This window comes from Haliotis rufescens, unplaced genomic scaffold (assembly GCF_023055435.1).
Source record: "Haliotis rufescens isolate VD_foot unplaced genomic scaffold, xgHalRufe1.0.p SCAF_13, whole genome shotgun sequence".
In the NCBI taxonomy this organism is placed as follows: domain Eukaryota; kingdom Metazoa; phylum Mollusca; class Gastropoda; order Lepetellida; family Haliotidae; genus Haliotis; species Haliotis rufescens.
The window spans coordinates 11,874,881-11,898,596 of NW_025963813.1; the positions used below are offsets into that span (position 1 = coordinate 11,874,881).

A 23,716-nucleotide genomic window follows, 5' to 3' on the forward strand; every position below is an offset into this window, starting at 1 on the left:
CGCCCGGAGAGCGGAAGGTCCGGGGTTCGATCCCCGGCCGCGTCATACCAAAAGACGTTAAAAGATGGTACTTGTTGTTACCCTGTCTGGCGCTCAGCATTAAGGGGCTAAAACAAGGACTGGTCGGCTTGGAGTCAGTATACTGTGTCTGAGTGGGGTATTCGTGTTACACTGCGGCATGGTATCTCAGTGGGCTAGCACTATAAATCGGCATCAGTCCGGACTAGTACAAGCAGCCACACAAACACACACACGTACATGCACGTCGCTATATAAGTGCAATAATCTTGGACGCGACGTTAAACCCAATTTCACCTCACCTCACCTCACCTTCACGAATTGCATGCGGAATAGAACACATATACCGTATTTCCTCTATTAGGCGCCGGTAAATACGGTATTTGTCGTGCTTTTACCACTGGGCTAGGTTTCGCCCCAAATATGAATAGTATATTGGTACAGTGAGGTTACTGTGCTATATATTCGGTATACATGGTCATACTGAATGAAACACATCAGGTGCAGTGTGCACACTTATTCCAATTTTTTAACTATGTGAAATATATTAATAATGCAGATTTCCGTACAACAATTATTAATAATATTCCTGCATAGGAAAGACATAAGTCAATGTACAAGTTCATCGTTTAAATACATTCAGATTGACAAGTTACTAAAGTATTGTATGTATTATAGAGGGGACCCGTGAAGATCCTAGAAGGCTAGAATTTATCTTCAACAACCCATGCTTGTCGAAAGCGGCGACTAACGGGATCGGATGGTCAGGCTCCCTGACTTGGTTGACGCGTGACATCATATCCTAATTGCGTAGGTCGATGCTCATGATGTCAACCACCGGTTCGTCTGGACCAGACTCGATTATTTACAGAAACTCCGTCATTTAGCTGGACTATTGCTGAGTGCGGCGTTGAAAACATCCAAACGTATAGACGGCTTTCCCCACACAGTTCTAGAGAGAATATTCTTCGCCTACCAGTTAGTAATATATTATATATTACAGCAACTGGATAAGTCCCGTTATGACATTGTTTATGAAAACACGGCGAAGTATTCTCACAGTAAAAGATGAATTTCGGCTTCTTTTACAAAATTGTAAAGTTTGCAGGTAAATTTATTCCAACGTTCAATTGTATATTGTTCATCTGGTCCAAACAAACATAACGAAGTTCTAGAAGAACACAGTTCCCGCCCACATAATTCAATAGCAGCAGTTCATATATAAGATAACGCCACACTATCACATCATACCCTCAACGTTATCAAGCTGCTCGTCTATAGTTCCATTTATCAGTGTATTAATATTATTCTCTGTTTCATGTGGATTAACAGAGAACACAGTAAATGTTCAATCGCTTAAAACGCAATTTCATTAATGGTCGTGGCATATCTTCCCCTTCGTCCAACTCTGAAGCTTGTTAATTAGCCATGGCTTTGTACCCCGCCTTCAGCAGGTAATCTGATCCGCCAGTTGGCGGTACGTACGGCCCGGACACCCTGAATTATTCCCATGTTACTAATGCGCACCCGTGTACTCGCATATCAACGTCAAGGGCCGGCCAAAGTGTCGCTGATAATACATTATCTTTTTGTTTGTCGCAGGGTAAGTATACCAGGTAGGTATCAGACGTCCATCTGTATCTGTTAAAACTGCCCCATCGTATTGCATCTTTGATCTTATTTTAGCCAGCCAGTTTTGAGCAATAGTTGTTAAATGTTAGACCCCGTATTCTAACCTGGATTATGTCCACCAGTCCTCACTGCTGCCTTGGCTATCTCTGTGACTCTAGTTCATCCTTGTTTTCGCCCCACCTCCAATTTTTCGACCACTCTCCCCCATAATAAGTTTAATCGCCCATCTTCAGTTCCATCTAAGGTCCCCACCTTCCCCTTATTCACACAACCGTCCCCCATAAGCAGTTCAGACCACCCTGCCAATCATTTTCTACGGGTGCGCTCCCCACATAAACACTTCAGACCCCACTCCCGTGCATCCCTGTTCACCCCACCCTCTCTTTCTCCCCTCTCGATATATACAGCCTAAATCTCCATCACCCATCCCACTCCTAACCCCGCCCCTCCCCCATTCACATAAAGCTAAATTCCCCTTCCTCTCACACCTTATCTACGGCCCGCCCTCCCGTCCCCGAACCAAATAAATACTTCAGACCCCCTCACCAATCTCCAGGAAAACACTCCCTCCCCTCCCCACGTACACAGTTCCTCTCGCCCTCCAATCTCTGGCCCCACATTCTACTCCCCACGTAAAAAGTTCAGACCTTTCTCTTGCCCACCAATCTCCGGCCCCACCCTCCCCTCCCCATGTAAACAGTTCAGACCTTTACTCTCGCCCTCCAATCGCTGTCTCCACCCTCCCCTCCCTACGTAAACAGTTCAGACCTTTACTCTCGCCCTCCAATCTCCGGTCCCACCCTCTACTCTCCACGTAAACAGTTCAGACCTTCCTCTCGCCCTCCAATCGCTGTCTCCGCCCTCCCCTCCCCACGTAAACAGTTCAGACCTTTCTCTCGCCCTCCAATCTCCGGCCCCACCCTCTACTCCCCACGTAAACAGTTCAGACCTTTCTCTCGCCCTCCAATCTCCGGCCCCACCCTCTACTCCCCACGTAAACAGTTCAGACCTTTCTCTCGCCCTCCAATCTCCGGCCCCACCCTCTACTCCCACGTAAACAGTTCAGACCTTTCTCTCGCCCTCCAATCTCCGTCTCCGCCCTCCCCTCCCAACGTAAACAGTTCAGACCTTTCTCTCGCCCTCCAATCTCCGGCCCCACCCTCTTCTCCCCACGTAAACAGTTCAGACCTTTCTCTCGCCCTCCAATCTCCTGCCCCACCCTCTACTCCCCACGTTAACAGTTCAGACCTTTCTCTCGCCCTCCAATCTCCGGCCCCACCCTCTACTCCCCACGTAAACAGTTCAGACCTTTCTCTCGCCCTCCAATCTCCGTCTCCGCCCTCCCCTCCCAACGTAAACAGTTCAGACCTTTCTCTCGCCCTCCAATCTCCGGCCCCACCCTCTTCTCCCCACGTAAACAGTTCAGACCTTTCTCTCGCCCACCAATCTCCTGCCCCACCCTCTACTCCCCACGTTAACAGTTCAGACCTTTCTCTCGCCCTCCAATCTCCGGCCCCACCCTCCCCCTCTCCACGTAAACAGTTCAGACCTTTCTCTCGCCCTCCAATCTCCGGCCCCACCCTCTACTCTCCACGTAAACAGTTCAGACCTTTCTCTCGCCCTCCAATCTCTGGCCCCACACTCTACTCCCCACGTAAACAGTTCAGACCTTTCTCTCGCCCTCCAATCTCCGGCCCCACCCTCTACTCCCCACGTCAATAGTTCAGACCTTTCTCTTGCCCACCAATCTCCGGCCCCACCCTCTACTCTCCACGTAAACAGTTCAGACCTTTCTCTCGCCCACCAATCTCCGTCTCCGCCCTCCCCTCCCAACGTAAACAGTTCAGACCTTTCTCTTGCCCACCAATCTCCGGCCCCACCCTCCCCTCCCCACGTAAACAGTTCAGACCTTTCTCTCGCCCTCCAATCTCCGGCCCCACCCTCTACTCTCCACGTAAACAGTTCAGACCTTTCTCTCGCCCTCCAATCTCTGGCCCCACCCTCCCCTCCCCACGTAAACAGTTCAGACCTTTCTCTCGCCCACCAATCTCCGTCTCCGCCCTCCCCTCCCAACGTAAACAGTTCAGACCTTTCTCTCGCCCTCCAATCTCTGGCTCCACCCTCTACTCCCCACGTAAAAAGTTCAGACTTTTCTCTCGCCCTCCAATCTCCGGCCCCACCCTCTACTCTCCACGTAAACAGTTCAGACCTTTCTCTCGCCCTCCAATCTCTGGCCCCACCCTCCCCTCCCCACGTAAACAGTTCAGACCTTTCTCTCGCCCTCCAATCTCCCGCCCCACCCTCTACTCCCCACGTAAAAAGTTCAGACTTTTCTCTCGCCCTCCAATCTCCGGCCCCACCCTCTACTCTCCACGTAAACAGTTCAGGCCTTTCTCTCGCCCTCCAATCTCCGGCCCCACCCTCTACTCTCCACGTAAACAGTTCAGACTTTTCTCTCGCCCTCCAATCACCGGCCCCACCCTCTACTCCCCACGTTAACAGTTCAGACCTTTCTCTCGCCCTCCAGTCTCCCGCCCCACCCTACCCTCCCCACGTAAACAGTTCAGACCTTTCTCTCGCCCTCCAGTCTCCCGCCCCACCCTATCCTCCCCACGTAAACAGTTGAGACCTTTCTCTCGCCCTCCAATCTCCTGCCCCACCCTACTCTCCCCACGTAAACAGTTCAGACTTTTCTCTCGCCCTCCAATCTCCTGCCCCACCCTACCCTCCCCACGTAAACAGTTCAGACCTTTCTCTCGCCCTCCAGTCTCCCGCCCCAGACTCCCCTCTCCACGTAAACAGTTCAGACCTTTCTCTCGCCCTCCAATCTCCGGCCCCACCCTCTACTCCCCACGTAAACAGTTCAGACTTTTCTCTCGCCCTCCAATCTCCTGCCCCACCCTACCCTCCCCACGTAAACAGTTCAGACCTTTCTCTCGCCCTCCAGTCTCCCGCCCCACCCTACCCTCCCCACGTAAACAGTTCAGACCTTTCTCTCGCCCTCCAGTCTCCCGCCCCACCCTATCCTCCCCACGTAAACAGTTCAGACCTTTCTCTCGCCCTCCAATCTCCTGTCCCACCCTACCCTCCCCACGTAAACAGTTCAGACTTTTCTCTCGCCCTCCAATCTCCTGCCCCACCCTACCCTCCCCACGTAAACAGTTCAGACCTTTCTCTCGCCCTCCAGTCTCCCGCCCCAGACTCCCCTCTCCACGTAAACAGTTCAGACCTTTCTCTCGCCCTCCAATCTCCGGCCCCACCCTCTACTCCCCACGTAAACAGTTCAGACTTTTCTCTCGCCCTCCAATCTCCTGCCCCACCCTACTCCTCCCCACGTAAACAGTTCAGACCTTCCTCTCGCCCTCCAGTCTCCCGCCCCACCCTATCCTCCCCACGTAAACAGTTGAGACCTTTCTCTCGCCCTCCAATCTCCCGCCCCACCCTCTACTCCCCACGTAAACAGTTCAGACTTTTCTCTCGCCCTCCAATCTCCTGCCCCACCCTACCCTCCCCACGTAAACAGTTCCGACCTTTCTCTCGCCCTCCAGTCTCCCGCCCCACCCTATCCTCCCCACGTAAACAGTTCAGACCTTTCTCTCGCCCTCCAATCTCCTGCCCCACCCTACCCTCCCCACGTAAACAGTTCAGACTTTTCTCTCGCCCTCCAATCTCCTGCCCCACCCTACCCTCCCCACGTAAACAGTTCAGACCTTTCTCTCGCCCTCCAGTCTCCCGCCCCCAGACTCCCTCTCCACGTAAACAGTTCAGACCTTTCTCTCGCCCTCCAATCTCCGGCCCCACCCTCCCCTCCCCATGTAAAAAGGGTCAAAAACAAAACTGAAAAAAATTCTAAGGCCAGTTTCATCGTTTAAATCTGTCACCAAATAACAAATATTAACAACAAGCATATTATCAGAAAGAGTTCCCTTCAACCACGCGCGCGCATTCACACAAACGCACGTAAGGCCCCACGTGAACAGTTCCACTTGAATTAAACATCACACGTATGTATATTTACATATATTTTGTCCGATGTCAAGGCAAACAACTCCAACGAACCAGTGTCTAAACCAAATAGCTCGCGGGTATATTCTAAACACACCACGAATCACAGCAATGACATATGAGCTATTAAAGTGTCATCCGGGGAGAGACTATGAATGACCCAATGCTAACTGGGATATAAAGCGACAGTGTTATATTTGGCTAATGGTCTTTAATCCGATAGTCTACTTATCTATATAGTCTTCCTGTTTGCACTGCTCGTGACTAAATGAAAATAATCGGTTACCGTCATCCGAGATTGTTTTTTTAAATGCTCTTCCTCTTCGTTGGGTGATATCTTATATCTATATTTTTGTTTGTGTTAGTTGCGATGAGGATGTAACGGTATATGTTTAATGTGAGTTTTTAGTTGTGTGAAAGCGGAAGGCGTTACTTTGTAAGCTGCGTACATGGTAATTACTCATTCATTGGGTTTTTGACAGTTTCTATCTACAAGCACAGAACATATTTACCCATTATTTAATTATTCGTAATATTTTGCATAAAACTTCAGAAACCGAGATTTCTGTTTCACAAAACATAAAGAAAGTTTTGGTTTTTTTAAATAAAAAAAATTAGCATTTGACATCTGCATTGATTCTAAACATTTCAAGTTTAAAACTTTATATTAACTAACTTGATATCTATAGTTAAAGTGTAATTATGAGAAACTTAATGCTCCGCGATAGATGATAATAAAGGAGAATATTCTCTGCGTTGACAGAATGCTCTCCTGAGCAGTTTAGAATTTAAAACTAACAATCTCCCTATATTTGTTTGTCGCCTTCGCAGCACTGTCTGTAGCTATATAGTCACTCGTAAGTCAATATTTAAAAAATACCACGGGCTTGAATATTTGGGTTTTATACAATGTATTCATGCAGGGAATCGAAGCTCGGTGTTCGGGGTCACCTACAGCAAATGCTTTAACTATCTGCCTATACCTTGTATGTCAATTACATATATTTTTGGCGTATGATAGATATTCGAAGGCCCATTTATCCATTTGTTCTATCCGTATTTCAGAGGATTACAATTTCATATTTAAAGGTTTTTTTACGAATTTCGAGTAAATCCTTGTGTTAATGTAACAAGCATCAAAACCATATCTACCGCATCTATAATTTAATGTATCTACTTATATTTTTATCAAACAGATATTTTCCTTTGAAATTTTATTCTTTCATGGTTTATATTTTCAGTTGGACGTGTCTCTATCGGGGCTTCACACAACTTGTTTCACTTCAAAGCTCGCTAGTTTACGGTCCAGACTGGTATAACCCGCAAGACGAGGGTGTATGTATCTATCAATCACGTGTACATTTCATAGTCCGACTTCGCCTCGCTTGACAGGTAATGCCTTCTTGTCACCCCGGATGCATGTACATAGCATCCAGTTATCCACCTTTCTCACGCAGGAAAATAAACCATAAACTCGCAGTTTTCCATGGGGTAAACGGTTGCATAGTGAAGCCTCGTGTCTACCCATATGGAATGCCTTAAAACGATACATGTCTTCACCTCGTTATAACGCGTATCCAAAACTCCTCCCTAACGCCATGTTATAGAAGCAAAATACACGGGTGTTTATCATTATTACGCAAACACGCCCTTTAACGAGCAACATCCGTAAAGATTCACACTACTTTGCAATTAATTAACGTTTCATTGCGGTACAATGAAGATAAATTCAAAGTTGCTTTGGGCTCATTAAACCGCATGGTACTGCGAGGTAAGGAGAAAAGGGATGCATTTTCTTGCTGGGTGTTACGACAAGAGAAAGTTGGCCGCGTTTCATTGGGTACAAGTGACAAGGTATCGGGTCAGACCCCCCAAATGAACTTACCCCGTTACTCATTGTCCCCGGGGCTGTCACAATCTGACAGTAATGCGGGGTGCGATCACCGAACAAAGCCCCCAAAGACAAAGCGCCTCTGTATTTGGCTTTCACATGGGAATTAACCGTCTAACTGTGTGGACAGGGTATGTTGTGAAATATTTCTATTTCGTTCACCCGCATTTTGTGAGTATTTTATTTGATCTCTTCCATTAGTTACTGATTGTGTTTGCTTTTTTAAACTTCTCAAACAAACTGCATCTTGAATATGTATTTACATTAATATGATATTAATATGTTCTTTCAACTTTAGTTACACGAGTCTACTTGATGGATGGTTTGGATTTATTTGAAATCCATATATAAGTTGCATAAATAGAAATGGTTACAAAAACTACCGGTCAAAGAAAGTATACTCTTGAAATTTGGATTTGACCACATAATTATAAACGTTATGAAAACGTTGGCTGAAAACAGTCAACGATACACTGCAATGTTAAGGTCCAAATCATAAGCATGATACCCGTATGAAATACAGCACCATCAAGTAACCATTTCTTGATTAATAGTTTCATTTTTAGCCACCACCATGCAAATATGGGTGTATACTTTCTTTTGCCCGTTCCACAAGCGATCTTAGCACTAAGATGATCGTAAGTCCCATACTTTAACATAGGCTTACAATCATCGTAGCGCTAAGATCGCTTTGAGGAACGGGGCGCTGTATCATTATTTCAAACTGTCCCGGTAGTTATAAAGGTTGGTGTAAGCGGAGCTGTATGTAGCTTCATAGAGCACAGCATCAGACACTCTTACATAACAACCACAGAGCACTGGTTATGTGAAGTATTAGACGATAATAGTTTTAAAAACACTTTCTCGACCGATCCACGTCTGTTATCATTGATAATCAAGTTGATTAACTCATTTAATGTCGTGTTTTTAATTCCACCCTCCACGTATGTACTGGGAAATGATTGACGGGTTGTTGTTATTGTCGTTTAAGTCAGTAACTCGATCCCCCGTTGGAAGGGACACGGGCAAGTTTGTCACATGGCTGAATGAGCCAAGACACCAGACTGATTAGAATGTATCAAGAACCAAGATAATACACGTGATTCATCCATAATGGTTGACGTTGTAACAATGTCAAATTTGTATCTATTACCCAGAAAGTCTTAACCTCTTGTTTAATGTGTAGAGTTGCATTGAGAAGGGGGTTAGGTGGAACAGCCACACAACAGATATTACGTGTGATGAGAACTGACATGCCGTGATGCAGCTCTCTCTCTCTCTCTCTCTCTCTCTCTCTCTCTCTCTCTCTCTCTCTCTCTCTCTCTCTCTCTCTCTCACTCTCTCTCTCTCTCTCTCTCTCTCTCTCTCTCTCTCTCTCTCTCTCTCTGATACCATGTAAATCCGTTGAAACCTAATGCTCACCACAGCCACATGTTCAGTTATGCTCACTTCCGCATTGGTGGCTGTGTCGTCGACTTCCTGCTTCGTTCCACGTCATGTCCGCGTAACTCGGGACCATGGTCATGTAACCATGCACTTGACATGCAGTTTCATATAAACACATTGTCACCAGTGCACGTTTTCAAGTGGAAGTCCGCCGTGTTTGCCATCACGTGTTTATCAGGGAAAACAACGGAATGTTTTAGTGAATGTTCTAGCAGCCAGCAATATTCTCCTATTGAATATTCTAAACGCAACTGACCACTCCATCCCATTTTCGTGGGCTGTCTAAACGCCACGCTCTGGGTCCTAATTTGACCCCGAAACGTGGGAAACAATAGATGCTCACCTGCCAATGATATTCTTAGACAAACCGACGAAAATGTGGATTGATTGGTCGCAAATGCAGTTAATTCAGTGTTTTTTTGTTTCGTTTTTTGGGGGTTGTTTTTTGGGTGTTTTTATTTTGGTTTTTTTTTTTTGGTTTGTTTTTTTTGTTGGGGGGGGGGGGGGGGGGGGGGGGTATTTGTGGCGGGGGTTGGTGGTGTGGGGTGGGGGAGAGTCAGATGTCAGTAAAAATCGGAGCCTTTAGTTATGGCAGTTATTTTTTTTTTTTCGGCATTGTCAGTAAACGCAGTGACCAGAATATACATGTAACATCATCTGCCACCATTCCAATTCACAGTCTTGACAATTGAGTATGTGTTGTACTGACCTTATGGCACTCGCTCAATCCACCATCTTTTTTTTGTGATCGGATCCAAAGTCGAATCTTAAAAGAGTCGCCGTTGCGATGTCTCTAATACCGCTGACGACGACGTAAAACAACATTCAGCATTTGACTCACATTCTATTTCTTCATTCTGGTTGTATTGCATGTCTAAAAAGTGTAAAATGATATTCCGCTAATCCGGATTTTCGTTTATCCGGTCCACTGTACAGAAAAACGGTTCCGTCCGGATAAACGAGTTGCCCTGAATGTGTGACAGGTCAGTATATTCAGATGGCTCAGGTATAATCTCACACGTCTAGCCGTCTGTAACAACCATGAAGGTGAAATCGTGTCAATGTCATGCATATCTTCATTAAAATTCTGACTGTCATAAATGCTGACTCGACATTTAAGGCAAGTTGAAGAATGGGGCTGATGCGCCAGATTCGTTTCTTAGGTTTGATTTTCTTAGAGACCACATGTAGGTATGTGTATGATTTCTGATTCTATTGTGATTTTAATAGTTGACAAAACACCCGTTTTATCTATTAACAAAGACGTATGTCAGGATGTCTTAAAAATGGATATTTTAAAGGGTAAGAAATGGAATAAACCTGTAATTTAAATTTTAAATTATATTATGTATATAGGGTTATATTGTAGTGCAATACATTTCATCTAACAAGTATGTTCATTGTGAGTCTATGTTTATACTATTAGTCATCTACACGTCACCAGTTACCATTGTCGGGTGGGTCTTTCCCTCACCACACATGCCACAAACCACCCCTATTCCCATTGCAACCCACCCCGTCAGCTTTTAGGTTCCCAAAGTCGACACGTGGTCTGCGAAAGCCCTTAATCTACCCCTATCCCAAAGCCACCCCAGCCCCGTCAGATTTAAGCTCCCAAAATGACACATGGTTTGTACTGCCGCAAACGTACCCCTATCCGGTCTGTCAACTTATCGGTACCCCGGTGTGCACATGGCGTGTGCTGCCAGCTGGCGCTGAAGACAACGGCTATCTGAACAGGCTGATCAAATTGACCGTTCTCTTCTACACCCCGACTGACACAGACAGTAATCAACAACACCCAACAGTCACGCAACAGCCCTCCCCTCGCGCTCCAAACATGTAGGGGTCTGTCTCGTACATGCCACCATCTCACATGCAAACGCATGTAAGGAGGACCCCCACCCCCCTAAAACAGACATATGATAAGTCCCCCCCCCCCCCCCCCCCTCCCGCGCCTTGCTTGCAACATTCATATCTGTCTCGCTACAGCACCAGTGTGACCTCGACGTGTTGCCGTGACACTGCACTTCTCTCCCCCAACCCCCCACACCACCGCACTGCCTTCTGTGATGAACACTCGCCATTTCCTCCCCTCTGCATACCCATCCGTTCACAATGTACCCTTCCCGTCACATATCACTGCTATCTCCTCCTTCGTCAGGGTAAACCAACCAACCAACCCCCCCCCCCCCCCCTCGGAATAATAAGCTCACCACAAACGCGCTTAGTATCTCATCACATTGCATCAAGTTGTCAAGTGTTAACCCAACCCAACTCTCCAGGGGCACACAGTAGAGACCCCCCCCCCCCCCTCCCTCCACCAAAGTGTCTCTCCCCGACGAGCACGCACACCTCACACACCGCGACTACGCACCCCCTTTCAACCCCCCCACCCCACCCCACCCCCCCCACCCCCACCCCCCACCCCCCACACACACACCACCACCACACACACACGCACAGCCTCAACCCTTCTTTCTTCCACCTCCATGCAAACATTACATGGTATTTCGAAACGCGCTAAACAGCCATGCTCCTTCCACCTCCCGACCTCCCTAACCCTACCCCACACCCAACCTTGTCCACCACTGCATGCTGTAGAAAAGTCCTCATCACAAAATACACCGAAAAACGTGGAGCGTCCTCCATAATACCAAGCATCTGACCTCCTCCACCCCACCACCTCGACCCATTCCACTTCCCCCCCCCCCCCCCCCCCCCCCCCCTCTCCTAATAGACACACCACTGAGAATCCATCCATCCGCTTCGTAACCGAAAATCCAAATATTCCTCAGTCACGGAGCGAGATTTTTCTGCTAAACTCGGAAAATATTGATTTGTGTTGGCGATATCGTGTCGCACTCAGCATTAGCCAGATGCCCGCAGTGAACGCTCAGTCTCAGCTATTGTGTAGGGATGAGCAGGATTAGGATTAGGTACAGGGCTGCTGGGCTTATTCTCGGTCATTATGAACAATGGAGTTTATGGCACATATTTGCCAGATATTGATTTTGGCCCTCACCATCCAGCAATGAGATCTGCGTGTGGCTCGCCTCAAGTCAATAGGTATAGGGAGATGCTATTATTAAATGACTATTGTTATCTCTTCGCGAATAATATTATTTTAATTTTAATAACTTCGACACATGTTGTGAAACAGTACATACCCTCATGATATTGTTATATATACGTTATACATGTACAGTATCAAAGTATTATTTAAATACAATCCAAATATATGACAAAGGATACACCCTCTGGTTATATAGTAACAAAACATGGAAGTCGTGTGTAACACAATATCATAGGACAAAAATGTAAAATCGCTTATTTTAAATTGCCAGTGCTTTAAATTGAAATCGCCATAATATCCCGATAGTAGTTTACAGAGGTTTTACAATAATTATTACAATAATGCATGGTTTAAACTGAAAAAGGTTGTGTATCTAAACATAAAAGCATGCAGAACAACGTCCAAGCTAATCACACTTAATAATCCTTTAACGCGCGTATCGATTACCTGTAATATATTTTTAAAAGAATGGATTACATGCACTTTGTTTCATATAGCCAACATATACATCAAGTTAATGGTTTATTGGTCATGACAAATGCATGTCTGACGCAGCTAACCTGACACTTCGTTGCACAAGCCGGTGCTTGGTTTTAACATGAATAAAGTACGCATGGCGAATGTATGCGGAGTCTCACATATGTTAACCTTAACATCGTAGCGTATTGATATGAAGACTATACAGATAGGATTTTTTATAAGTTGGGGATCCAAAACAAAATATATTTCATACACAAGTAAGCATTTTTCTTTGATTGGTAAATTTGTATTTCATTCTGCAACACGTACAATATATATATCTCATAATAAAATTGTTCATATTTTCACTTTTCCACTGTAGTCATGTGCCTTGTGTCCTATGATCGTTATGTCTGCACTGGAACTAAAATAGTTTTACGAACGAATTATACATATTCCATAGCGTGAGCGACAAACACACGGTCAATATTTCACAAGAGAGTTGTCAATATACAAACAGGCAGGTGCGCGTTATAACGAAACGGTATTGTAAGTATAATCGTATTTCAAATATGTGACGAAGTCAGTACTGTTATGTGATCATTATGGAATATATTGCATTTGTTTTAATCTTTCATAAAATTAATGACTTCAGCTGTTGTTAGAGCATGTCGAGGACAGGTGCGCGTTATAACGGTGTGCTATGTAACGCAATTTCTCTCTATAACATGATGATTTCCAAAGGGGTGTATACAGATGTATGCCGTGCGTTCCTGTTATCAGCAGCTTTACCAATCGATATCGATAAAACACAAGGCCGACATGGAATAGACACCTAATTAGTTCATATTAAATAGCGATTCATCGTTACACGAACTTACATCGGACCAGAACGCGTTATAACCGAGTTGACATCTAAACAATGTTTCTGAACAAGGCGTCTTTAAGATTATCAAATCTCGCGTACCCACGTGCTGGTTCTTCCTCTTAGTAAGGAAACTCCACTAATTCCACTTACATTCGTCAGTTTCCGTATCGACAAGCTGAACTGAAATTCCGTCTCTCGAGCACATTTGGTCACGCCCATTTATTTCGTGGTGTCGTCGAGAGCTGTCGCTGTATATTTTCTCTCCATCAAAATGGAAGAATCTAATGCCTTTCAAACTCGATGGTATATTTCACAATTTTTGTTTATTTGTGTCCCCTTTTCGTCCGATAATACGTTTAATTTTATTTCGTTTTTTTTCGTTTTCGTAAAATGTCTATGTGTTATAAGTATCAAAATATAATAATATGGAATAAATACTTCAGCATCACTTTGTATGAGATAACCACTAGTTTTGAGTTTAAGTGTGTGTGTTGTGCATATTTATATAATCTAACACATTCTATGGTAAATAATATTTGCATATCCTAATAAAATCAATAAGATCGATGTCAGTTATTGATATTAACAATTCATAGAGTCGTTAATTAATTGATTTAATGAAAATATTATTTTCGGGTTTTTTTCGGGATTTCGTTTTGAAGTAAGAAAAAGTGAAAGTGAAATTAGATTGGTGGGTGATAAAATGCGTAGGTATTTATAAATACACTATGTCACATCTAAAATTATTAAAGTTCATATTTTTATGACATCACACATTTCAAAGGCATTAATGAGATTCAAATGAGGGTAGGAACAGACAGAGTTACGGGTACTGTCCGCGCACCCACCGGATAGGGGTCGCTGTTTACTTTCCCAGCAGAGGAAACAAAATGGCTTCACCCGGTTCAACTGCAGATATGCCCTCTCGACAAACTGCACCCGTTATGCTTGAAAATTTATCGAAGGAGGTAAGTGGCTTAGCTGGTATAAATCCTAGATGCTTTTACACGTTTGTGACTGAATATTAGCCCGTTAGATGAGTTAAGGAAAAGGTAATGGGGGTTTATAATGGGGTGGGGAGATCGGTCTTTTGTCAGCAGCGAGCGATGGCGATCGGCCAATACCCAGATGTGTCCAAGCGACTCCGCGCTACGCCCAACTCTGGTGAAAAATTTAATGACTGTAGCGTTTTAGATGACTGCGGAGGTACTATTTGAGCAAGTGAGCTTTGTTATTTATTTGATGCATGTATTAGAAGGCTTGGTTTGATTGAAAATGTTATTTGTTAGACGGGTACGATTGTAAAAGCTTTCGTTTTCAGTCATTTAATATTCAGGTCAGAGTGGTGTGACGTCACGCAAGCTTCGCTGCAAGGAGTTCACCTCGGACTGGGCGAAATGTGCCAGATGTTGATAGCTTGTAAATGTGTGGGAAGATGTCCCGTTATTTTATCAATAAACGTGACTTGGTCCTAATAATTAGAAATATGTGACCAAAACTTAACATGTTTATTTCTCTAGGTGAAGCTGGATGCAAACAACAACATTGGAGATCTCAGTCACTATTGAGAATTCTCCTGAGTTTATGAAATATCTCATAGCTTAAAGTTGAACCATTTTAATGGTGTTAGCCCCTATGTTGTATGTTGTTTTGAACATGTTAATATTATTCTGAATGTAGTCAGTGATGCAGTTTGTTTGAAAAGTTTATGTTGCGGCATAAAGGTATAAGTTATGTTTGTGTGAAACACCATTTACCTTTGCTTGAAATATGGAAAGAGTCAAATTGTCAGTCAGGACAATAAAATTATTGTACTCAGAATATTCCAGATATATTTCAAATTTTGTGCTTTTGTTCCATTAATACTTTTTCTAAAAAATGTCTTTTCTTCTTACACTCAATTAATATTGATTCCATACTCAGACAATTTGTAAAAAAAACCTTTGTGCAGCTTTTAACCAAATTTATTCATTAGCTTTTAGAAGTGATCAATATTAGGAAAGCCTACTTTTCACACTTTTTCAGATGTTCTACTCTCTTCGAGCACCATTTCTTTTTACAAGATAACCCATAACATAATCTATAGCTCATTTTCTGTCTGAAAATGTACAATCATTGACATTCATAAGGACAGTCATCATTTTACTTGTCATAAGAGGCGCCAAAAATGGGATTGGATGGTCATACAGCTGCTGAGTATGGCCAGTACTTAGAAAGGAGACAAACTGGGAAGACCAACACTCAGCAGTGCCTGATGTGTGTCATGGTACCCAAATGTTCTGGATCTATGCTGCACTGACCACTGAATGGCCAGTTCCTGGCCCTATTTGCTATAAAAACCATTGCTATATAGCTGTGATTTTGCTGAATATGGTGTAAAACCCTACTCACTCACTCTCTGCTTTTCTTTTTGCCTGTCCTCTTCTATGCTAACACTTCTCTTTCTACTGTCCAGCTTAGTACCAAGAAATACTCTACCACGGACAATGTAATGGGGTGAGCGTCTCCTATGCAGAGCCATTCGCTTGCCAGGCTTCTTTAGCACCTTTGTGTGCTACACAACAATTGCTACCCATGAAGAATACTCAAATCCTGTGATATTCAACCTACAGCCAGTATATATACAATTATATAAGAAAATCTCGCCAAAATGAAGGGAGAGAAAATAGCTTGTCAGGACCTGCGCCAGTACCTCTATAGCATTGATAATTATCGCCAAGCAAGCATGCTTCGGAAAGGACGGGAGGTGCACAAAATATATTGTGAAGTTCACAAGGGACCGAGTTTCCTTGACGACCGATTCACATTGACAGAGTTTGGAAAGATGGTGCTGCAAAATGGATCAGTCAGGGCTGGAAGAGCTAAAAATGTTCGTCATATTGTCATGGCGAGAGAGACTTTGTACTGCAGTGGGACTAATTCATGCAAGAGAGGATGTGGCGGATTCGGAGTTTGTGTCCCAGGTATTGAACTGTTTCTGTTTGTAATGAGAATAAACTTTATTACCTACTTATTGGTTATATATAAATTAACACGATGCCCTAGTTTGTGGTTAAACATAAAATTTCTGAAATAAGTAAGTTTGGGTACAAAACCAGTTTCAATCTTTTCTCTTTGGCAATGTTTAAAAAAATGTAATTTAAGAAACATTCAAATATCAATAGAAATTATACTGGAAACATCACAGTTTTACTATTCTCTCCAGTTTTTCATTAATGTCTTCTTGGTTGTCATGTTAAAAAGATCAGAATTTATTTGTATTTCATCTGTTTATGACCGATAACATCCAGTATCACATTCGTAATACCCCTTTGGTGGCCTGAAGCTGATCTGGTTGAACTTGAATTGTGTCACATTCGATATGGAAATACATAAATATTAAAAAGGCCTTAAGATTATAACCACAAAATTAGTTTTTCTTTTTTAAGTTGGGAATTAAGTGCATGGTGTACTAAAATTGAACTGAAATTATGACAGTCAAAGGGGAATAACTCTTCAGATAACCAAATACAGAAATAGTCTGGATCGGATGTAGAAGAGATATGACTTAAATGAAATGTCAAATTTGAATATTCATGGAAGGATGATAGTCTACTTTTTATGGTTACGTTGGGAAATATAAAGGTGTTTTTTTTTTTCCTGGATTTGTAATTTTAATCTAGAGATGTTTGATGTTTAGTTAAAACATTAAGAGTGATGACATGAACCATTTGTTCATACTTTCACCACTGTTTAACAAATTTGTTCTCATGTATTGCAGGATGTGAGAAACACAAAGTTCGTGGTCATAAGTGTAGTTTTCGTGTGAAGCTGACAATGAGGCTAGGCTTTGCAGACTTCTGGTTTGTGGAAGTTTTGGGCAACCATTCAAACTTCACCGATGAGCCTGATCCCACTGCAACTGATGTGAAGAGGATGGTATCAGAATACGAAGGCTATACACAGACAGTAGTTCCCGTAATTACTTCCAATCATGCCAGCGAGGAGAAGAAACTGGTCAGTAGCGTTGGGAAGCGTGGTGCTATATCTATTCCTGAAGTCTACTGTAACTCCCCAAGTCTGACAGTAACTAGTCACCATTTGAATATTCCTGTATTTCCTGAAACATACTCACTCAACTCCGTCAACCATGTCCAATCACCCGCCCAGTCCACACCCACTTCTCAGGATGGCAATACTCAGTTATCTCCCCTCACCATGGCCATTAAACAGGAGCCGGTCGATGATGCGTACCTCGGAGGTGTCATGCTGGCATACGCAAACGGTCATGGAGCGATCCAGCTTCGGCAGTTAAATGAGATTAATCACGTGGAAAACAATAACGATATCGCCAGTGTGACTGATGATTCTATTGTAGAGACTCAAACTTACGAGGATAGTCGCACAAACGATGACATCGAAGAGGAATATGTTGATATGATAACCGAGGAAAGTGACAACGAAGAAAAGGTATATCCTGGTTTAGTGGATGGTCATGGTTGCCACACTTAAGTGGTGCGCATGTGCATGAAGATTGTAGCATGCTTTGGATGTTGGTAGCTTCTGGCCTAAAGCTGCGGGGAGCTTGCACAACCTGCAGTTCTGTCCTAAGGGAGCTGCTCCTTACATGGTGTTTGTTTTGACAAGGATTGGTCTTATCGTAGCAATCAGAATTGCCTGAAAACTGCATTCATGTCTTGAGTCTGATGTTTCTGAAATTCTCCTATCACTCTATACCCATATCTGTATCAAAAACGTAAATTTCTTTCACTAAAAATTGCATTGATATTTTTGTAATTTTTAACATATTCGTTCGTCTAACCAGTTCTTCAGCCCTGACTGTCCTAGTCTAAAGCTGGTTTGAATAATATTGGACATTTTTTAGACCACTACGTCATGGTTAAATACCCTGGTATGTTTTTGAAGAGCATGACAGTTATCACAAAATGTCAGACTTGAAACAGGCAGTTCTGATTTTGTTAGTCCAATGTTCATTGTATGGTTTGGTTGGTGTCTGGTTGTCCTTGGTGCAAGACATTGAAATGATTTGTCCTCATTTATGACATGCTTAACAATGCTTAACCCAGACCAAATGGTGATTGGCATTATAATATGGTACGCGATCATCAGTGTACACGTTTCTACCATGGTTGACATTCATGTGGGTAATACCTTGCTTAACCATTTAATCCATTTCAATGTTTCAGATTAAGCTAATATCAGAAGACGAATTAATCTTCAAAAGAGATTTTTTATAATTTAACATGTTTGTGGTTGAATAAATGTATAATTGTCAAAGCTAGGATGATGATGCCTTTGTAAGGCGGCGAATAACTAATATAGCTTATGTATATCTGGATGAATATATGTCACAGCAGCATCATTTGAATCTTGTTCAGTTTGAAATGGAATGCATGTTTGTTTTGTGTTGTCTTGCAAATATAGACTTGTATGGCATGGGTATGACACATATTGTGAAATGTGGATGAACACAGCATGGACACTTAAAACAACCTGACCCAACAGACTATTAGCCACGGTCATGTCTGAACAATAGTTCCTCTAGCAACACAAACATAAAATTTGTTTGTTTGATGACTTTCACATAGGAATTATATCTTGCACAGCATGTGATTTTAAACCATTCATTATTTTTTCAAGCCCCTTTTTTGACATATGCTAATATTTTGTTGGACATGGGTTTTTTGGTTATTTTTGCCATCGCTGATATCGTGACTGCTGACTAAAGACCATACTGGTTGTAGGTGCTATTGCAATATTTTACCTATGTCTCGAAATAATATTACGCAGTACCTAAAGCTATTGTTTACTTACTCCTTTTGGGGAAAGGATTTCTGATTTGCCCAAACTAGCCATATTTATTTAATGACTAACAGACAAATATGACCATCTTATCTGGATTTCAGCTGGAGTTCCTTTGAAAACCTTCATGAATATGTTGATACCTATCTGGGGAAAACCACAATGTTTTGCTTTTTTATGCTTTGTTTTTGCAGTTCTTGGGATGCAATGGGATGCTTAAAATTTTATGAAATATGTATTTGGGATGTGCCTTGGAAGAAATGATTCTTATGAATTTTGTGAAGTTTGTAGTCCCAAGAAAAAGGAAAATGAATTATTTGAACAATATTTCTACTTTGTTTCAATCAGAATTATAATCATGTATTTTGGCGAAAGAAATTTTCAACAGATACTACTGTAATGTTAACAAGAAATTTTTAGGTTTTCTTCAAGATGATTTGAGACGTAAGAGATGTGAAAACCATTCATGGACATAAATTATTATTTATTATTTTTTTACTGAGTGAGGAACTTTATACCCTCTTTCATTAATTCTCAAACCTGTAGCTCATAACATAGTGTACCTTTTTATTATATATTGTGAGATAATTTATTTATCTTTTGAGAAAAAAAAGTGGTTGCACACACAATATATTGTTGAATTCACAAGTCGCTTAACTCTTAATAGATTAGTTGTTTTATTTCTTGGCTTGCAGATTATTCTGTGAGAAATCCTGGATGGTGGGTGGGAAAAAAATAAATTGTAAAAAAATGTTCCTGTTTATGTTTTAAGGATTTTCAATAATATTTAAAAGAATGTTTCAATACATAGAATGTCAAGCTTGTCACATTAAATAGCATTTCAATCAACTGCACAATTTTCTTTTGGTGATCTTGTAAGTTTCATGATGCTGTTTAGATGGTTTTTTAAACTTTCATTTTTTAGGGTTAGTTGGATCTGTTAACCAGTCATTTAATTTGAAAAAAAAATACTTTCTTGTATTGTCACAAAATTAATGAGTCAATACTACCTGGCATGTATTTGAAGTGCATGACACACATTATGACATGTCAGTTGTTACTTGTATATGTCTCACACTGTATATATAATATATTTGTGATGTCACAATGTTGATATGCATGTTACTTGTCTGATGGTGAATAACTGATGATAACAAATGGGATCGTGCATGATTATTATGTTACTATGGTAATCGCAGATTGTTCTCGTATGAGATCACTGCAGAGATGTATTGATTAGTAAATAGGTTGCATCCATTATGAAAACTGGAAGATTACACATGTTTAAATTTGTATAGAAATTATTAAAGGAAGGGTTGATAGTAATTATCATGCTCAGTTTTCACATATCTTTGTGAAACATAAGAACACTTTCCAGTGTAACCATGGTAACTATTGACTAGTGAAGATGTAAATTCTGGTATAAAGGTTTCAGTTGATTGTGCTTGTCGGAAGAGGCGACTAAAATGTATTAGATGGTCACAGTGACTACCGATTATGACAATTAGTTTTATGGGTAGCAGTCAGGTCAGATTGATTTGTCTGGTCTGTTTATACACCCATACGGTGAACGATCATTGTTCTACTGCACTGGGGTTAATAATATATATTGGTCCATTTGTGATGCGCCTAATATTCCACGACGAAGTGGTTGCTCATGGCGCTTGCTGTAATAGCCTGATGCTGACAACAGCTACAGCTTGTCTTGAAACGAAGTAAGGTTGATCATGGGAGCACCAGTGTGATTCATGTTTTTGAAATGTGGCTGTTCACTTGCAGGACCTCTTAACGCGTGTCCGTCAGTTGGAGGCTCACGTGACCCAGCTGAGAAATATTGTGCTCAAGGGAGAGTTGAAGGTCGATTGCAAGAAGAAACTAAAGGCCCAAAGAGAGTTTGATTTCTCAAAGTGAGTGTTGTGACTGTCATGACCGTTAGCATGGTTCTTTCCTTCCGTGAGCATCGGGTGTAGAATTGGTTCCCGGGAACCTGCTTGTTAATCAGTGTTCCCGCTGGCTTTTGAAACTGACAGTCCTTTTGGACTGGCAACTCTAAATATAACCAGTCCCCCACCACTTTTTGTCAGTCCCAGCTTTCAACAAGTATGAAAATTTATTTGGTTTTAATTCTTTCAACATCTTGTTCAGTGCAAAGATGTCATCTCTGATGTAACTTTGTTAGATCTATAAGTCATTCACTCAAGCTTCGGTCACAATTTTCTATTCTTCTTCTTTTTTTAAAATTTCCAGACAAACTTGCTAACCTAGACTTGCTAAACTTATTTAACCTAGAAATAGACAAGGGGAAAGTCTGATGGTAACAGATTGACTGACTTTCTTTAAAAAATGTACTTATATGAATATCACCGATGTTTTGTTCAACAACAAGGATTTATAAGGTACATTATTTGCCGGTCCACAGGGACTGGCAGTCACATGAATTACCAGTCCAAGCCAAATACGGGAACGCTGGTTAGGGCTGGCAAAACACATCCGCTAACAATGTCACATAACAATATGAATATTTCATATTTATTTTTTATTACGTGTTTGTATCGTTATCTATCCTGTAGTTGTCCGATTTTCGATCATGAACAGTAATACTACTTAATTTCGGTTATCCGACATAATAAATGCAACCAACCATGTCGGATTAACGGGATTTGAGTGTATATCAATAGCCATTGCTAGTGCTTGTCATGTTAGATGCAACTTAAGTTAATGGGTTGTCAGGCTCCAGTGTTTTAGTACCCTGACGGCATGGGATTCTATGAATCACCGGTTTGTCTGGGCCAGTCTCATGCATGTTGCAATATAAGTGCATTAATGTTGAATGCAACATTCCACCTCACCTCGACTGAAGTAGTGCTGAATGTATTGTTTAACAACACCATTGTGTGTCATATAAAGAAATATAGCCAATCCAGCTGATGCTGAGTTTTTGTGTGTCAGGTACAACACTCGTCACATTGCCTTGAAGATAGCGTACCTAGGCTGGGACCACCAGGGCTTTGTGGTTCAAGAAGAGACGGACAAGACCATCGAGGCAGCTGTCTTTGATGCCCTGCTCAAAACACGGCTCATTGAATCAAGGTAAGATACTCTTACTGTTTTCATGTGCAGAGCCATTGTTACCCTGTCTGGCGCCCGGCATTGCAGGGCTAAAACAAAGACTGGTCAGTTCAAAGTCGGTAGGGGCGGTCGGGTAGCCTAGTGGTTGAAGCTTTCGCTCGTCACGCCGAAGACCCAGGTTCGATTCCCGACATGGGTACAATGTGTGAAGCCCATTTCTGGTTTCCCCCCGCTGTGATATTGCTGAAATATTGCTAAAAGCGGCGTAAAACCATACTCAGTACTCAGTCAAAGTCGGTATAGTTTGTCTTATAGGGGTATTCAAGTTAAACTGCGGCGTGGTATCTCAGTGGGCTAGCACTATTAAATCGGCATAGTCAGATCTAGTACAAGCGCTCACGCACACACTTACATCACTTTAGAAGTGCAAAAATCATGGATGCGACGTTAAACCCCATTTCACCTCACCTTGTCACAACATTTAACATGGATTGATTGTGATGCCCATTCCCTTGGGTTCCAGGGTATGAATAGGTGAGCCCTGGAATCTTCAAAATGGCTTAAAAAAAACATAGCTTGTCCAATATTTAAAACTAGAATGTCCCTGACGCTCCCTACGTTTATGATACCTGAGTGTTTTGTGTACATCATTTTGCAACTGCTTGATTATGACTGATTTCGTTTCAATTGGGATTTATGACATTTGGGTTGTCTAATGGTGTATCGACCCTGCACTTTATAATGTTGGATACCAAGGATAGATGTCAAGGGAGGGACTGGCAAGTGCATATCTAGACCAGTTCCTATCACCTGCACTCGATAAATATACGAGTGTATGGTGAGGCTTACCCTTTCGCCTTTCTTGTTAGCAATGGTGACTGGAATGTGAGGAACGGCCAAGGGGAGATAATTCAGAAAATTCACAACCTATAAGAATACCAGTATAACTAGAAGTGAGAGGGAATCTCTTTAATTAATTGAAATATATCAACACAAAATGTTATTGTTGGAATGAAGTGTCACATAATCTCCCAAATTAAGATGCAGTAGATCAAAGATTAATGAAGCTCACCTGGTGAACTTCAGGGTTAGAAACTTACACTCTTTGTCCACTAGTCCTTGTGATAATATATAGCAAAACCCCTAAAAAGGGCTAATTTCTACTAGTCCTTATTATACCTTAACTATTGGGCACTTTGACAAGGACTGTAGGACTAGTGCCAATTTCTTACGCTGAACTTACAACTTGTGGAAATAGACATGTACGAATTATTACCATGCTTAGAAGGTGCTGTTGTGTTACATCCACGGTGACACACCTGTAATAGTATGTTGATGTATGGTAGCTGTAATTTAGCCTTACTTACGTTATAAAGCTATGTATCATTGTAATATTGATGTGATATGGACAATGTTGATGTAATTTTGGTGTTTCATGGATGAAAAGCTG

The 23,716-nt window shown here is 42.2% G+C and overlaps 2 protein-coding genes across 4 annotated transcripts in view; both read left to right on the forward strand.

Moving 5' to 3' along the window:
* Window positions 1-1,446: 1,446 nt before the first annotated feature.
* Window positions 1,447-4,149, forward strand: LOC125378854 (repetitive proline-rich cell wall protein 2-like). Its single transcript, XM_048394828.1, has 3 exons — window positions 1,447-1,472; window positions 2,412-3,003; window positions 3,373-4,149. The coding sequence occupies exons 1-3, from the start codon at window positions 1,447-1,449 to the stop codon at window positions 4,147-4,149; spliced, it is 1,395 nt and encodes a 464-aa protein (XP_048250785.1).
* Window positions 4,150-6,963: 2,814 nt separating this feature from the next.
* LOC124139097 (tRNA pseudouridine(38/39) synthase-like) overlaps window positions 6,964-23,716 on the forward strand; it is a 34,370-nt gene continuing 17,617 nt past the window's right edge. The window contains exons 1-5 of one of the 3 annotated variants that reach the window (XM_046506116.2): window positions 6,964-7,047; window positions 15,851-16,358; window positions 17,156-17,844; window positions 20,977-21,104; window positions 22,147-22,287. In XM_046506116.2, coding sequence (XP_046362072.1) covers window positions 16,046-16,358; window positions 17,156-17,844; window positions 20,977-21,104; window positions 22,147-22,287 — 1,271 coding nt within the window. In that variant the 5' untranslated portion in view covers window positions 6,964-7,047; window positions 15,851-16,045. Of the gene's footprint in view, window positions 7,048-14,239; window positions 14,364-15,850; window positions 16,359-17,155; window positions 17,845-20,976; window positions 21,105-22,146; window positions 22,288-23,716 lie in introns of those variants that run through there. The other 2 variants (XM_046506117.2, XM_046506118.2) reach the window with 2 other exon arrangements.

What these genes read in the sequence shown, in the direction of transcription:
- LOC125378854 (XM_048394828.1), top strand. Translation starts at nt 1,447, where the DNA reads ATGGCTTTGTACCCCGCCTTCAGCAG. An exon ending in TTGTACCCCGCCTTCAGCAG is followed by an intron (nt 1,473 to 2,411) that starts GTAATCTGATCC and finishes CTACGTAAACAG; the next exon opens with TTCAGACCTTTACTCTCGCC. An exon ending in CTCCGCCCTCCCCTCCCAAC is followed by an intron (nt 3,004 to 3,372) that starts GTAAACAGTTCA and finishes CCACGTCAATAG; the next exon opens with TTCAGACCTTTCTCTTGCCC.